The sequence below is a fragment of the Nanorana parkeri genome, unplaced genomic scaffold, assembly GCF_000935625.1.
Source record: "Nanorana parkeri isolate BGI_ZX_2015 unplaced genomic scaffold, ASM93562v1 scaffold94, whole genome shotgun sequence".
Taxonomy (NCBI): domain Eukaryota; kingdom Metazoa; phylum Chordata; class Amphibia; order Anura; family Dicroglossidae; genus Nanorana; species Nanorana parkeri.
The window spans coordinates 1,606,313-1,623,781 of NW_017306362.1; the positions used below are offsets into that span (position 1 = coordinate 1,606,313).

At 43.8% G+C, this 17,469-nt stretch overlaps 1 protein-coding gene across 1 annotated transcript; it reads left to right on the forward strand.

Annotated features, from left to right (window-relative positions):
- Positions 1-4,783: 4,783 nt before the first annotated feature.
- MRPS16 (mitochondrial ribosomal protein S16) lies at positions 4,784-7,594 on the forward strand. Its single transcript, XM_018552651.1, has 3 exons — positions 4,784-4,796; positions 5,995-6,255; positions 7,375-7,594. The coding sequence occupies exons 1-3, from the start codon at positions 4,784-4,786 to the stop codon at positions 7,500-7,502; spliced, it is 402 nt and encodes a 133-aa protein (XP_018408153.1). The 3' UTR covers positions 7,503-7,594.
- The last annotated feature ends 9,875 nt before the right edge of the window (positions 7,595-17,469 follow it).

The window sequence follows — 17,469 nt, forward strand, 5'->3', positions numbered from 1 at the left end:
CACATTGATGGTAAAACTTAACGATGAATAATTCACTCGCAAGGCATATGACTTCAGGGCGCTCTTTACCCAACCAATCAGTCTGAATGCTACAAGGAACAGGATGTGTGCTTCCTTCAGACACTCATGGGCAGATTTATCAATCAAAGAAGGTTACTGTCACCAAACATTCACTGGTGATGAATGAATCACTGACATCTAAAGTGACACTAAACTCAGAAGTTAAATCTTAAAAATACATTCAAGAAACCCAACTATTAACAGAAATGTATCTTATTTGTGTATCACTCGGCTGTAGATCCTCAAAACATCTCTGAATTGGTGCTGACACTGTCCTTCCTTCTGGAGGGGGGCTACTTTTGTTCCCCATGGTCCCTGTGTGTGTTGTAAAGTAGTCACCGCTCCAAGCTCACTCCCGGGATGGACTACAATCTCATGTTTAGTTTACTAATCTGTGTTTAAAGCAATCAAAAAATTAAGCTCTGAGGAAGGGGGTATATTCCCTGAAATGCGTCAGCTAGCAAGGCAGCTTTGTGTGGGGGTCTGCCTTGTACCATTCATTCAGTGATTACCATGCGAGTAGTATTTTATGTCAGCTTGTATGTTCATTGATTAATAAACTGTATTACACGAGGACAAGGCGCTGTATGTTTGTTTTGCAATCAAAAAATTAACCCGGGGCTACCCCGGCACTGCAAGGGTTAACTGCTTGCTTGGTCTAAGGGGATAAAATAAAGAAAAATACACTTATCTGATCCTCAATCGCGCCAGTCCGCTAGACCAGCCCCTGCAGCCTCTTCTCCCCCCAACTCCGGCGGTCTAAGGACCTGTGACACCATCACATGTAATCCAACTGCAAGGACTACGTGGGACACACCACAGACGGAGCAGGGGGAGGCGAGAGGTGAGCGCTGACCGCTGCAGAACTGAGGATCGGGTGAGTCCATTTCCTTTTTTTGCACCCCTAGACCAAAATGAACAATTAACCCTTGCAGTGCCGGGGTAGCCCCACTGCAAGGGTTAAGTTTTCTATTGCCTGGAGTTCTTCTTTAAGGCCTCATTCACACTGCCGCGCATATTACGCGCGTACTGTACCATATGCAAATAAATGGCTCTATACACATAGCTGCGTATGGAGCCGTGTATTTGCGTAGCGTAAAAATGTGCAAAAACAGGATGGAACCGAGATGCGTCCGGGCAGCGTATTTCTGCGTATTTTACGCGCATATACACGTCTTCGCGCAAGTTCATTCAAATTTCTATTACGAATGATGCATTCTGGGATTGCATATAGTGCACGCATATACACGCAATATACAATTTTTGCGTTGTGTGTGAATGAGGCCTTAATGACATAAATGCGGGAGGCCTATGTGAATGTAGAATGCAAGGTGTGCAAATACACGGAAAATATTGGCAGCTGGCCAATGAGGAGACACCACGGAATACATTTGGATACATTGTATCGGATGTTTATATACAAAGTGATACAATAACAAAACGTCCCTCAGATAAAAACAAACACTTCTAGTCAGTCTCCACCCGCTGTTTATATTATTTAGCTTCGTAGAGAGTAAGGGAAGGGGTTCAGGCCATCTATGACCCCCCCATGAGAGGATTTCCAACCCTGACCCCCAATCCTCCTGGACAGCCAAGGCTCAGGAGAAGCTGGAAGCCATCCCCCTGCCGACCCCCCCCCATCAAACTACATTTTCCACTTATTGCTGCTGGGAATATGACATAAGAACGCTGCAACCGCCTCCCCTATTTATTCATCAATTGTAACATGGAAAGAATTGATCCCAGACCTGGAAGTCAGGAAATTCATCTCACAGCAGAGCCGCGGCTGTCAGTGCAGGACCGGGGGAGGGGAAGTGATCACAGACACTGGAAGGTTATCAATGCCTAACCCACACAGACCGGTGTCAAAGAAATTATGTGGACGGAGTGCCACTTTAACTGCATGCAACTAGAATATGTTATTATCATTTAACATAATAATAATAATAATAATGAAGGAATCACAGTAACCTCATTCATATAACACACATCAATGATCACACCAAGCTGGAAAATCTGCATTGTAGCAAACAGAGCGTGAATAATGTACAAACAACATCTAGTAGACCTGGGCTGAGAGAAGCCTGAGAAGCCTGCTAGCCCCCTGTGTGCCATGCTGATCCTCTGGCGTCATTACTTTTAAAGCTGAGGTCTACTATAAACAAATATTGTCTAAATACAAGACACATGTGTATTCTTATTAAATTTTGGTGAGCTTTGTGTGTTTCTTCCAGATCTTAGCAGTGATCCAGTGTGAGCTTCCTGTAATAAAGACCGGTCACTGCTGCTCTCTCTCCTTGTGCAGGGTGACTGGTCTTGTCTCCGCCCCCTCCTGTTATAAAGGCCGGTCACTACCGCTCTCTCTCCTTGTGCAGGGTGACTGGTCTTGTCTCCGCCCTCTCCTGTAATATAGACTGGTCACCGCTGCTCTCTCTCCTTGTGCAGGGTGACTGGTCTTGTCTCCGCCCCCTCCTGTAATAAAGACCGGTCACTGCTGCTCTCTCTCCTTGTGCAGGGTGACTGGTCTTGTCTCTGCCCCCTCCTGTAATAAAGACCGGTCACTGCTGCTCTCTCTCCTTGTGCAGGGTGACTGGTCTTGTCTCTGCCTCCTCCTGTAATAAAGACCGGTCACTGCTGCTCTCTCTCCTTGTGCAGGGTGACTGGTCTTGCCTCCGCACCCTCCTGTAATGGGTAGGGCCTGCTGGGCTCCTCCCACAGTTCTGCTCTCTGCACAGACTATGTGCAGTACAGTGATGATGCCACTGTTTCTTTAACCTGGTAATATCCAAGTTTGTAAAGGGATTTATATTTGTTGTGCCTGCTGAGGAATATATTCAAATTAGTGTTTTTTGTGCCCAGAGTTCCGCTTTAAATCAGTGACCCAGATCAGGTATGCGGATCAGGTGTTCTGATTTGTCTCCAACATATTACAATGCTCATTCTGCATCAGTGACTGAAATTACTGAAGCCAGATGATCAGCATAACAGCCAGACAACTTGCATTTCCAGGAGGTCAGCCATGGCAGCCTCTGTTTACTGTAAAGTGAAAGTACTATATATGTGATTGAGGTGTGAGTGAGGTGTGAGGACATTACAGTCAACTCGGCTGTGACTTAGCTCTCTCTCTGTTAGCTGCCATGGCAGTCCTATACTGACCCCCATACAGGTGTCCCTGTAGTCAGCTCCCACCTGCCTGTCACACGGGGCTCACTGACAGCTAGCCCCACCCTACCGCTAACTGGGGGGGCGTGTCTCCTTCACCTCCCACTCCCTCCACAGCACCTGTCACGGGCAGCTCCCACCCCAAATATAACCAGAACCGGCACCTCCGGGGGGTCCCCGAGGGCGCACTCACCAGTCCACAGCAGCTGCGCACTCACGCCGCCATGTTTGTACTCCAGAGAAACACATTCCAACCGGCGACCCTGCCCCACTTCCGGATCCCATACTGGAAGTGGGGAACGAGAGCCACCGGTATCATAGAGCTGAGTCTTGTTGCCGGGCGGTGTGTGCGCGCCCCCTGCAGGATGACGTCTGTAAGTCGCGCTCTAATATGGTGTGCGCGGGTTTAAAAAAACCTGCTAAACTTCTTCACTTCATTAAAATAAAACATTTTCACGTTTAAAAATGAAACGATGTATCATAAGTGATAGTAATTCACTTCACAGAAATCAGAAAACATTAGAGGAGGGCGGGGCTTCATCCAACTGCACCGAGAGGGGCGTGGCTGCAGTTCCACATGTTACCCGTCACATGATCCTGACGTCATCAGAAGGCGTTCATACTTCCTAGAGGTGGCATGCTGTGTTTTGGGAGGGCGGTGAAGGGCAGGTCACACTGAGCTCTTCCTAGCAGACGGGTAAGGGATCATCATGACTGGTTATTCTGTTATATGAAAGTGGACCTGTCATCCAGGAGCGTTATATGAAATTAGGTTTGTGGTCTGATCAAGGAGCATAGCTGTGTCAGTCTAGAGACATCAGGAGGGTGTAATAACCTCTCTGGCACATGTGTATTGAAATCACATGGTGGGGTCTGCTGTGGAGGAGAAACATCAATATGTCTCGGGAGCACTGGGAACATCTTTCCAGATCTTAAAGCTGCATTGCATTGATGCAGTTCAACCCAGTTTTCGTGCATTGAAGTGTGTTATGGTGCACTACCTCAATGCATGCAACAGATGTGGGCTTGCGCTGCAGGTTTTGTGGGGTGCTGCTAAAAAGCAATGGCACTGCAATGCGCCAACAGAGGCTGGTATGAATAGACCCTAAGACAGGGAGAGGGACAAAAATAGAGGTCGATCAGGTGCGCAGCCAAGAAACCTGATGACAGGATAAGAGAGCAGAGTGATGTCAGTCTTTTGCTGCTCCTTCACTGCCCAGTCACAAGCTGAGTGACCAGACAGCCCTGCTTTGTGCCTGAGGGCTTGCACTGGGGAAGTGAGGAAACAAGTTAGTATTTGTATACTCCTGAGTGCAGCGTGCTATGATAAATACTTGTTTAGAAATCGAAAATTGCAGAATCAAAATTCGAATGGCACTACATAAATAATAGGTGTAAATCAAATGAATGAGCACACGCTAAATATACTTTTTTTTTTTTAAAGTATTTTCTAGAGCAATATGGCAGATTTTTATGTCTAGTGTTATTGTGTAATGGGGTGTTAAGGGACAGATGACAGCATTGTCTGCTTTCTCTTACAGGGCTTGTTGGAGATGTCACAATGGTTCATCTAAGTAAGTATTGCAGGTTTCTGTTTATTTTGCTGACCTTTTGCCAAAGGGAAAAAAATAAAATTTCTGCAAATTTCTAAACATTTTGTGTGAAGTTGTATTGGAGTCAATTGAAGGCCAATTTCACAGAGATTCCTGCTGGCTATCTCATTCCAGCATGGCGGTGCGGGGGGGGAGACTCTTGATTAGTCGCTATGGTTTTCATAATTGTTGAACGTTGTCTTTCTCTGTCATTGTAGAACTGACCACAAACTATGATATAAAATTGGCCAAATGCGACTCAAATTTCGGCCATTTCCTGCCACAATTTGAGCCACCCAGCTTGACAAGCTTTGAAGGAGTTGGCCTTGATTCTCATATCGTAACTCCACAGGGCTAATGACTGCAGGTGGTCCGAGACCTCACCCCTTATTCGCAATTCAAACCATATTGGTTTGAATTGAAGGAGTTGGCAGAATGGTGACTGTATCCAATAGGATTCGGCACCTGTGGCTGTCTGAATACAATAGCCAGTGGGAGGAGTTTCCCCCGGCCACACTCTCTTCAATGATTGACTGTGAGCCTGAACAATAGACATCAAGCCATGTATGGCTAGCTTAAAGAAGAACTCTGGGAATTGAAAAAACGTACCTCTGCAGTGGGGTTACTCCCGCACTGCAAGGTTTAAGTGCACGTTTTGTCTACGCTGCTCAAATAAAGGTGATATAATCGCCTGATCCTCAGTCCCGCAGGGCTGCTAGGTCCTCGCAGCCTTTTCTTCCCTGGGCTTCACGGTCTAAGGACCTCTGACATAATCACATCTATTGTAGGTCCATTGGCTTGCATTACACGTAAGGATGCTAAAGGACATTCCATAGCTTGAGTGGAGCGAGAAAGAGGTGAGTGCTGGCCACCATGGGACCAAGGATCAGGTGAGTATATGATTTGAGTGCCCTAGACCAGGGGTAGGCAACCATTGCTCTCCAGCTGTGCTGAAACTACAAATCTCATAAGGCATTGCAAGCCACAGGCATGACTCCCAGAAGCACGATTGGATTTGTAGTTTAGCACAGCTGGAGAGCCAAGGTTGCCTGCCCTAGACAAAAGGAGCACTTAACCCTTGCAGTGCTGGGGTAGCCCCACTGCAGGGAAATATTTTTAAATTCCCAGAGTTCATCTTTAATACAGTAACATGTTTCTCTTTTTTTTTTTTTCCTTTCAGCATCCCAGGTATTGCGCCGTTATTATGGAGGTCATGTTGTCATCCGAATGGCTCTCGGGGGATGCGCCAACAGACCGTTCTACCGTATTGTTGCTGCCTACAATAAGCGAGCACGGGATGGAAAGCACTTAGACAAACTGGGGACATACGATCCACTGCCCAATGTATATAATGAGAAACTCGTAAGCCTGAACATTGAGAGGATTAAATATTGGATGGCCTCTGGAGCACAGATTACCAAACCTGCTGCAAAACTTTTAGGTGAGTTCATAACAAGCTGGTTTGGTTTGGGAGAAAAAGAAACTACTTTTCACTAACTAGCAAACTGGAATTAGTTAAGTAGAACTCCGGGCATATTCAACATTAACCCTTGCAGGGGGGCTCCCCCTCTTCTGGAAGACAAAAAACTGCTTCTAACGTCTAGCAGTTTTTCTCTCTTGTGTACACTGCACGGTGCAAGGTAGTACCCCAGGTTCTTTGCAGCATCTCCAGTGTCCCAAGAATCAAGCCAGGGGCTGAGGACTAAGTAAACCCTGTGCGCAGGAGTTGCGTCATCACCGGCAATCAAATGGTCAGAAAGGAAGACAGGGACCCAAAAGAGGCATATAAAGATATGGTGGATGGAGTGGCACTGACAGAGCAGATCACACTGCAGGGCACACTTGTCTTGTAAATGTGACAGCATGTTGTGCATACTTGGAAGTTATGGCAAGAGCCCACCAGGCACAGCAGACTTTACTTCCGTTTTAATGAAAACTGCAGATTTAACGCCTTTATTTAGTTACCCTTCTTTTGTTTACTTCACTTAACAAGTGCACTATGCAGTCTAGGGTGCCCTGCATCATAAAATTACTGTGTAGCTTTAACATTTTGTAGGCCCATTGCGGTTAACCCACAGCCTGGCTGAAAAAGTAGTCTGCCACTGGAACCAGCACTCTCCCTCTGTCAAGGCGCAGTACTCCTTCTGGCCCCAAAGCGGCGAAGTTCTGCTGCTGCAACTGGGAAATTCAAAGAGGGAGAGCACTTGTTCCAGTAATGCTGGGAGCGCTCCCAGTATAGGAGCATCCCAGATTACAGACGGGACGGCACTGATAGCTCCCAGTAGTAGGTTTTCAGCTAGGCTGTAGGTAACCCTCGATGGGCCGACCGTTGTTGCAATTAAATTAGAAACTTTAAAGTGTATTTCTGCTTTTGCAGCCAGATTGGGATAACTCCTATTTTATATTTGTTACATGTTCCCATTCACATTTCATAACTTATAAACATATTTAAACATTGCTGCCTGCCATAATAGAAATGTTATTGTCTTGAATGAATATAGGAGTGTTTGCTAAGTGCAGTTTTTCTGTTTTTACATTCTAATTGCGTTCTTATTTCCAGGACTTGCAGGGTTCTTTCCATTACATCCAATGACCATCACAGACGCTGAAAGATTAAGGAAAGCGAAAGAGATGGCAGCTGAGCAACCTGAAGAGAATTCTAGGGAAGATGAGACGCATCAGGGCTGAGTTTGCTCATCCACTCATCACTTGCATTTAAACCAGAAAGACTTTGAGACTCTAAAAGAAGTTTTCCCCTCATACGTGGCAGCCTGCAACCGTTTCTTCAATTTTTGTACAACTAAAAAAAACTTGCACTTGGTGTGCTGTGATTCTTTTAATGGTTTAAAGGGAAACTAAAATGTAACCCCCCTAAAGCCCAACTGTCATGAAAAAAGAATAACCCTTGCATGCTGCCCCTTACTGGAAGGGTTAAATGCTTGTTAACTCTAGAGGGTAGAGGAAGAGGCTCTATTACTTACCATATTCCTCACTTCCATGCTTTCTGATGGCATGGGTGGTCTCTCAGCATCCTCACATACAATGCAGGACAGAGAGTCCTGCATTGTATGTGAGGAGGTCTGTGTGATACTACGGACCAGATCACCTTAAGAAGGAGGTTTTCAGTGGAAGGGTCAAACAGATGGAGGGTGCTTGCCAGACTGAGGAATAAGGTAATTATTACTGCTTATTTCTCTTTTTGCAACAAATAGTTAACCCTTGCAGCTTGGGGGGGGGGGGGGGGCATTTCAAGGATTATATATATATTTTGTTTCCTTGTGCCTGGAGTTTGGCTTTGAAAAGATCCTGTCACCAGGCCATTGATTTCAACAAAATTGCTCCCAAGACGGGGCTGATTTATAAATCTTCCTTACAGTTTATAGGAGAGTGACGGCTTACTAGGAGAGTGATGTTCCTGTGGTACTAGAGCCACTAGATGGCGCTGAGGAACAGGTAATTCCTATGCTGCCAGTCTCCCGGTAGTGCCATGTGAATGGCATTTGCCCCATTCTACGCTGGGTTAGAGATTTAAAAATCAGCCACCATTAGAGATTTAAAAATCAGCCACCATATAAGACCTGAGACTTCTTTTGGGTGCTTCTATCTTTGATGTGATGTCAATACCTCCAGCAAGCTCAAAGCTGTCGCTTAAGGTAGTCACTGTTCATTGAAAACCACGTGATTTTCAATGCGTAGAGATGTCTATGGGACCCAGACTGTGACAAACCGCCAAGGTGTGAACAGACTCAATTGACTTCAATGTAAATCTGTGTTTTGCACAATATCGCACGTCAGATCGCCTAGGTGTGAACCTAGCCTTACAAGGACAAACATTACAATAACTGATAGATATTACCCTGGGGAGATGAACACACTGACAAGCAATGATGTCTTCTTCCTTCTGCAGGTAGGAGGAAGTATTCCCCAGTCACCCCTTCCCCAGTAACCATGCTGGCTGTAATATTTTAGCTTTATAGCAAGTCAAAGGGTCAGTCAGCAGCAGAGGTTAGTCCATGGAAAAAGTGTGTAGCCACCAATTATCTAGCTTAGGAACAGCTTAAAGGGGTCTGTTTATAAACAATTTGCAGAGCCATTCACCCTGTGAATCTTGGTGAATGTTCGGTCTGTGGGAATGGAACCAAAAACAAAATGTTCTTCGTATATATTTATTTTTGGGTTGAATGTAATATTCTGAAAATGCTGCATTATGGCCACTAGATGGCGCTGAGGAGAATAGAAAATAAATACTACTTTCATGACCTTATCCCACCGGGTGAACGTCCCCTCCTCTCTCTGCCGGCGTCCATCACCAAGATGGCCACACATGCGCCGTGACGTCACGCACTTGCATGATGATGTCCCAGCGGGGTGTTACCCGGTACCCGCTTCGGGTGACACCCAGCCTCGGGGATGCCTCTGACATATGCCATGGTAAATATTTTTACAGCATCTCATGTTTGGAAGATGGTGTCTCATGACAAGCGTGACCATTGCAATCAATGGGACTGTGCCACAACTGCCTGCCACAACTGTCACGTGGTTTCAGCATGGTATTGCAATGCAAAATCCCCATTGGGATCTAAAACAGAAAAGAAAACCAGAATACTGCGCCTCCTGAATGCCTGTCAGCCACAGTTGATCATTTTTCAGAGAGGGCGCCGCACATTCAGAGAGGGCGCCACACATGTTAATGAGGCCTTAATGCGTTCTTCTGACAAGGGAGTCACAGCCCCACCTTCTAATATTTTTAATAGTATGGCATGTGTGAGAGATGAGGTTCATGACATCATACAGTTTCCACAGGAAATCCATGAATGGGCAGCACAGTTGTGTATTGGTTAGCATGTCTGCCTTGCAGCACTGAGGGTCCCTGGTTCAAATACCAGTCAGGTACACTATCTACACAGTGTTTGCATGTTCTCCCTGAGCTTGTGTGTGTTTCTAAGTACTGTTGGAAGGTTAATTGGCCCTGTATGTATGCATGTGAGATAGGGACCTTAGATTGTAAGCTCATTAAGGGCAGGGACTGACGAATGTGCAGAATGTAAAGTGCTGTGTAAATTGTCAGCGCTATATAAATACCAATAATGAATGTGATAGCATGAGAATGCAGGTGCACAATCGGGAGACAGGCACAGGCCGTTGTCACACAACATAACACAAAGTGCCTAAACAAGGCCCTTCATATAAGGATCACCAGGTATTATTTTAATGAAAGCTTGGTAGAGGATATTTTTAGTCATTGGGATTACCTCTACTTTGTTTACTGAACACGTTGCCTAACAAGTTAGAACCTTTTCCAAAAATGTGACTGTCACAATCAGCACATCCTTATTATTTCTGGCATTTGCTCAGTCCCGTCACATCATGATTTAATCATTGTGACCGTTCTATTGTTCTGCCATCATATACATTTGGTTTATAATCCTTCTCCTAATATTCTTGCAGAGCTGTGTGTGAGTCATGCAGAACAACGGCCAACACATTAATTCTCCTCATCCTCTGTAAACTTACAAAATATTTCACAATATTCACATTATAATAAGTGAAAATTCAAATTACAAGCCATGGGTTGCCTCACTATGAGCACCCTGTCTTCACCTCTCCCCTTAGGGTACACATGGTAGAAAAACAGAAAATAATAGGGTTTCCGGAGAGGTGTAATTAACCAAGCATATATAGTTGACTAAAAATATATCGGATTTTATTTAAATATACATATACAAACATAGAGTTTTGGTATACATATACCCAATGATTTCATTCATGTGTATTTATATAATCCAAATAGTCATAATAACATAGTCATGATCATACAGCTGGCATTGGTATAATTGACCAAACGTGTCGGGACCTACTAAGTTAAGCCACTCTATTGGTCAATTATACCAATGCCAGCTGTATGATCATGACTATGTTATTATGACTATTTGGATTATATAAATACACATGAATGAAATCATTGGGTATATGTATACCAAAACTCTATGCAGGGCAATGTATGATATATGATTTGTATCTATTTTTAATCTCTATTTATTCTTTGTATATTTAAATAAAATCTGATATATTTTTAGTCAACTATATATGCTTGGTCAATTACACCTCTCCGGAAACCCTATTATTTTCTGTTTTTCTACCAAATATTTTGTAAGCCTTGTGAGTCATGGGACCTGTGAGAAGTGGACATTCGGTTGTCAATACTGCAGAACTCTGCAGAGTTCATTTTACTATAATGGAGTCCTGTTCATTTTTGGTTGTGTCACATTTGCCGTCCTTGCAAGAGGGTCAGAATTGGAATATTTTACCTTGGCTTGAAAGGGACGTAAATCATACGAGATGACATGTAGTTTTTCTAAAGCGCTGTGTAACCAACTTTCTGATGGTGACAATAGTGGACTATACCTGTGCAACATGTGTCGGCTCGTGGTCTCCACCAGGTGAGGATGTAACAGGGTGACAACGCCATCAAAGGTTCTTCGATTCCTTTCTTGAGGGTGGCGTTGGCCAGTTCTTCCTCCTGTGCTAAGACGCACCAAAATAATGATGTGTGAGCACCACGTAGCCCAGGAACACTGTGAGCTCAAGTTGTGTGAGCTTGGACTCAAAGTAAGTTAGATTATGCATGGAGTCATTACTCTGGACTAACTTTCTGATGGTGACAACAGTGTAGCATACCTGTGCAATGTGTGTCAGCACTGAGGCTTGGGGTCTCCACCAGGTGAGGATGTAACAGGGTGACAATGCCATCCTTCCACTCCTTCCTTAAGGGTTGGCGGTGGCCAGTCCTTCCTCCTGTGTTGAGAGGCACCAACATAATGATGTGTGAGCACCACGTAGCCCAGGAATACTGTGAGCCCAGGCTGTGTGAGCTTGGACTCAGAAAATGGTTCAGATGATGCGTGGAGTTATTCAACCATGAGGACAAGTGGTGAACAAAATGATTGTTGAAGCGCAAACCACTTTTTTTTTTAATTTTTAAAGGTAGGATGCACCTAATAAACAGAGGAACTTGTACCAATTTGTCAAAATTGTAAATGTTGTGCCATGACAATTAAGAATCGCATATTTATCATTCCCTGTCCACTCAGGGTTGGTTTAAGAAAAATGAGACTGTGGTTAGGGCCACAAGAGAAGTGGGCACCGCAGAACCTTTCCTCTAGCTATCATGACCTTAAAGAACAAATGCACTTTAAAACAAATGCAATTATTCTTTTTACTCAACGCTAACTGATCCCACCCTCCGCAGATGTATGCTTACCGAGATCTGACTGCTGCAGCCTCTGTTGCTCCTGGCCGTGCATTACAGCCCCATTGAGTCCTATAGGGCTTGTCTTTGTTTCCCAGCCAGGAGACAAAGGTAGACGAGCCCCATAGACTTCTTATTTCTTAATGATCATTTATCAGGTAAGTAATTTCCCTCATTATTTCTAAATAAAATGCCTCAGGCAGTTGCTTGATTTCGATCCATGCCCAACGTGTGAACAAATAAAAACATTTTAATTTAATATAGTTGTGAGATCTGACGTGGAAGACAACTGAAGAAGGTTTATTCATTTCCAACCATTTACTCAACTTTCAGCACATATTAAGCATTTGGAATCTATTTATAAACAATGGCCCTGTAAATATGTGTGAACTTTCACTCTGTGCGAATATATTCCAAAATTAACTTTTTCTGTTTTTTTTTTCTTTACAAATGGAATTAATTTTCACATGTTTTCATGTAATATTGCATAATAGTCACTAGATCGAGCTAAAGGCGCATAGGAAATAAGTATTTTCTATGCTCTTCAGCGCCATCTAGAGGCCATAATGCAATATTACAAAAATTCAAAAACGCATTCAATTGTAAACAGACATCTAAAGAACATTTGTTTTTGGCAAATAGCAGAGAACCAACTTTCACAGATTTTCATGTGGCAAACAGACCTGAGAATAGTTTATAAATAGATACGTCAATTTCCTGTCAGTTAAGCAATGGAGGGGCACCATTGCTGGGTTGTTCTTAGGTCATCAAGTTCCCCTTGATCCATCCCTAAGGTCCGCTGATATCTTGATTCGCTTCTCACATGTTATCAGTTTGGTTCCTGGTGTATTGAGAGTCAACTGTTACTTCCACGCTTTCACAGCTGGCTTCCCCATTCTCATGCTGCTAGCTTCTGCGCATGTGTATAATATACATACACATGTTATCTAAGCAAACCAAAATCTTGCGATTCACTGTCTACAGCCATATGGGACATATGAATGTGAATGTGCCAGAAGGCATCAGGTGCCCCGGCATATGTTATTCTCACCAGGCAAAAAGGAGAGAGAGTGAAGGATCCAAAAAAAGGTATTTAGCCCCTCAAAAAAAAAGATATTGCAATGACATTTTCTGATGGGGGGAGGGGGCGGTGCCTAGGCATTGTGATCATGTGGCTGGATACTGGGGGATCTTAAAGCAGCAGTTTTTGCTCAGCAGATGGGAGACTCAACAGTAAAAACCAGACCTAGGTTTTAACCTTTCTCCATTGGTTCAAACCAGCTTATAGCAGAGCTAGAGCCTCCTATCCCTTACAGCCAAGAAAGGTGCCATCTTATTCTCTATTTGGTTTGCAGTTGACACCAGCCATTTGAGGGTTTGGAAGTTCAGTTGAGAGCCGAAATAAGCACAATGACAACCTTTTCAGTAGTCATGTACCTCAACAGTAACTGTTTGGGAGACAATAAAAACAGCGAAAACTTTGAAAAGATCGCAATTCAATTCTAAAAATTTAATTGAATCAATTTTAACGTGCCAATAAGAACCATGAGGACATCATAAACAATGGCCTTTAAAACATTAGCTTACTGTGTAAGGTTTCATTTCTTTACAACTAGCTAAGAATGAAAGGGCAATCCTGCCCCAAGGAGCAGACACAGTGATGGTATGTGATAGACACAATCCACCGACAGAATTAGGCTTTCTCCGGGGGCTGAGTGTTTTTATGTGATGGAAACAGATGATAGAAGAATGGGGGAATCCCGCCCTGTGGACATTAGGTATCCGGGAAACCTGTTGTCTACCTTAGTGATGGACAAAATATGGCGTGACAGCACAGTCCAGACAGTCAGGTGACAACGTACAGTAAACAAAGCTGCCCTTTGCTGCATCCATGTTAAAAAGAACTTGGGCGAGGGCATAGCAGTCACCATAGCAGCATTTAGCACTGTCATGGGCCTTGCAGGCACACAAAGCATTGTCTAGTTCTTGCTATCTGTACGTTTTATCTTGTTTTGTTTTTTTAATTTCACCCAAAACTGATAGTTAAAGTCCAAATTGAGGCAAACTTCAAAACTAAACCATGTACTGCAAATGTTATACCTTTTTTGTCAATGCCTTCCATCAAAATATATTCCTCACGTATATGCGCAATATTCTCTCTTAAACTCAAACTTTACTAGCACTTTCAGCGGGGGCCATACACTACACGACAGTTATACATGGGGACCGGTCCCCTCACCACTCATGTAGTTCTCTCTGCTTCTTTGATGACATGAGCAAGTCAGTGTAATTAGTCGGTTGGGTTGGATTATCCTAATGACCATGTCTTCAGGCCATCTGCCTTCCTTACCGCTCAACCTCCCATATCCCTTTGCTACTGCCTTGGAATCAGTGCATTTAGCACACACTAGTGTACAGCACAAGATACTGCATGCTAGGTGTGCTATTGCATTGCCATTTACAATGGAACCCCAAGGCACCTATTCAGGCTAGCTTCCTTCCACCTTGGATCTATTAAAAAAAAAAGACCCAACATCTACCTTTTTTCCTGTAGTCTTCAGTCTGTAACCTTCAGGCCATCAAAGGTTCTTCCTCTCCATCCTTGGGGGTGGTGGTAGCCAGTCCTTTCTTCAGGGACGTGCGGTCAGGGGAGGTAAGTGAGGCAGAGCCACCTGTGTGCAGGAAAAAGCTTAAAAGACATTGCCTTGCTCTTCAGCAAGTGTGGGGTAAAACTAAATTCCTGCAAGACATCACCCTTTATAATTCCTCCATCCTTGCTGCCAAACAGACCTATTACACCACTCTTATTAACACCCTCCAGCACTCTCGTCTAGTCCTCATCAACTCTTCTCGACCTTTAACTCTCTACTTCTTCTCCCGCTGGTTCCACCAACTAACTCATCCACTACTCGTTCATTTAAAAAAACAGGACAGGATGAAATAATGACAAAATCTCCACCATCCAGATAGTTACCCTGCTTAGCCGCTTCCCCAGCTTCAATACTTTCCTCTTTTAAAACAGTGGAAGTTAATGATCTTTTGTCTGATGGCCACCTAACCACCTGCCGCTTGAATCTGTTCCCTTACAACTATTCTGGTCATCCTCTTGTTCTATTCTACACTCTCAAACCAACACCGTCAATTTCTCCCTCTCTACTGCCATCTTCCCCTTCCTCCCTCTGAAACATGCACTGGCTGCCCCCCATGCTTTAAAAACCTGCACTGGACCACACCAGTCTGAACATTCTAAGACCCATCATCCTGCTACTATTTGCCTCCAAACTTCTAGAATGCCTAGTTTTTCATCTAACCATTTGAGCTGCTATCTCAGTGATGACCTTTGGCAACCCGTTAGAGTCTGGCTTTTGCCCCCAACACTCCACTGAATTTGACCTCTTCCAACACACTAATGAGTTACTAACTGCTAAAATCAATGACCACTATTCTATAGTGTTAGACCTTTCTGCTCTCTTTATTATACTTGACCACCCGTCCGCCTCAAAAAATGTAACTCCCTTATCCTCCAAGACTCTGCTCTCTCCTGGTTCTCCTCCTACCTATGTAAGTGCTAATACAGTGTCACCTACAACTCCTTCTCCTCCTCTGCTCTCCCTCCCTCTTTCCAAAAGGGGTCCCCTCAAGACTATGTCCTTAGACCCTGTCTATTCTCTATCTATGCCTCCTCCCTTTCTCAGTTGACAGCCTCCCATGACTTTCAATACCATCTGTATGCTGATGACAGTCTATCCACTGCTAAGCTTACTCCTCCAGTCTCCTTGCTCTGTACTAGTTTACTAATGGATGTCACACCACTTTCTAAACTCAATCTCAATCTATCCAAAACTGAGCTAAAAAATCAAAGCACTAACAACAACATACAAAGCTATCTACAACTTTGTCCTGTGCTACATTGAAAACCTAGTTTCAAAATATCACCCAAACTGTCCGCTTCACACCTCCCTAGCACCTGCTCTCTAGCTCACTTGTCAACTCGTCCCATGATAAACTCCATGACTTTTCCAGAGCTGCTCTCATCTTCTGGAACTCCCTACCCCAGTCTCTTTGGCGATCTCTAATAGTCATCTATCTACAACTTTGTCCTGTGCTACATTGACAACCTAGTTTCAAAATATCACCCAAACTGTCCCCTTCACACCTCCCTACCACCTGCTCTCTAGCTCACTTGTCAACTCATCCCCTCACAGTTATTACCTTTGGTATAACTTGCCCCTCCTTTTTAGATGGTAGTCTCTCATGAGAAGGATCCTCCTGTCTTGCATTATTTTGTAACTGTATTGCCTCCCTTTTTGTTGTAAAGTGCTGCTCAAGCTGTTGTTGCTAAATTAATCCTGTACAATAATAACATGGACAATAAATAGGTATTTGTGGCAATGCATGGGCAATCAACAGGAAATTATTACAATATACAGACAATCATGACATTGCAGGGGCGACACCTAGGTACTAAAAACAACTGAAGCGTAACGTAAAATAATTTTTTTTTTTACTGTTGGGTGCAATGAGGTAGGGTTTCACCCACTGCTGGATATTTACTTTAATGCTACACTGACCTAGTTCCCCTCTCTGTATATTTCTATGGATAATCCACCAGAGGGCAGCTGACAACAGCATGGTACCGTAGGGATAGAAAAAAGAAGCCAGCTGCTGGAGCATTCCTGACACAAGGGAATCCCTGAAGAAACGGGGCCCTCAGAACTCCAGAACACATTAGCTTGTTCTTACGATTTTTTTAATGAAATGGTTAGTCATTAGTTTGTAGCTCTTTTTTACCTATTGAATTCTAACTGAATTGTCCCCTTGAGGCTTCTTTGTGTTTGTACCAGAGTCACTGCACTCTATGATAAGGACCTTGCCCTACACTGTGAAATATAACCAATTGTGATCTGGCATCTCAGACCTTTCAAGTAAACCGCTAAGAACTTATTTTGCGTTTGGATAGAGTAGGGAAGGATTAGAGCTTTTGTCAAGTTTTTATTGCCGTCTCAATGTCTCCGTTGGGGAGATTCACTCTCTCTTTGGCTGATGACCATTGTCCTCAGTAGAGAAATTTATGAGAAATACAAAAATATTACAGTTGTCACCAGAACAGGAGGGGAGATGTTCCAATGTGAACCCCAGATCCAATGACAACTCTTCCCGATACGACAACAACAATAGGACATCCCATTAAGACAGCAAAAAATCTAACAGGTGTTTTCACCCTATCTTACTCTATTTGAAACTTAAAAGTGTATTTCCATTTTTGCCGGCAAATTAGAGAAACCCCTCTACATGCTTGTTAGTTCCCATTCACACAGCATACCTTAAAATAAGTAAAGATGTAATTCTTGCCTTTCTAGTTGTTTTTTTGGAGCAGGTTCATGCATAGGACTCTATAGACAGCTT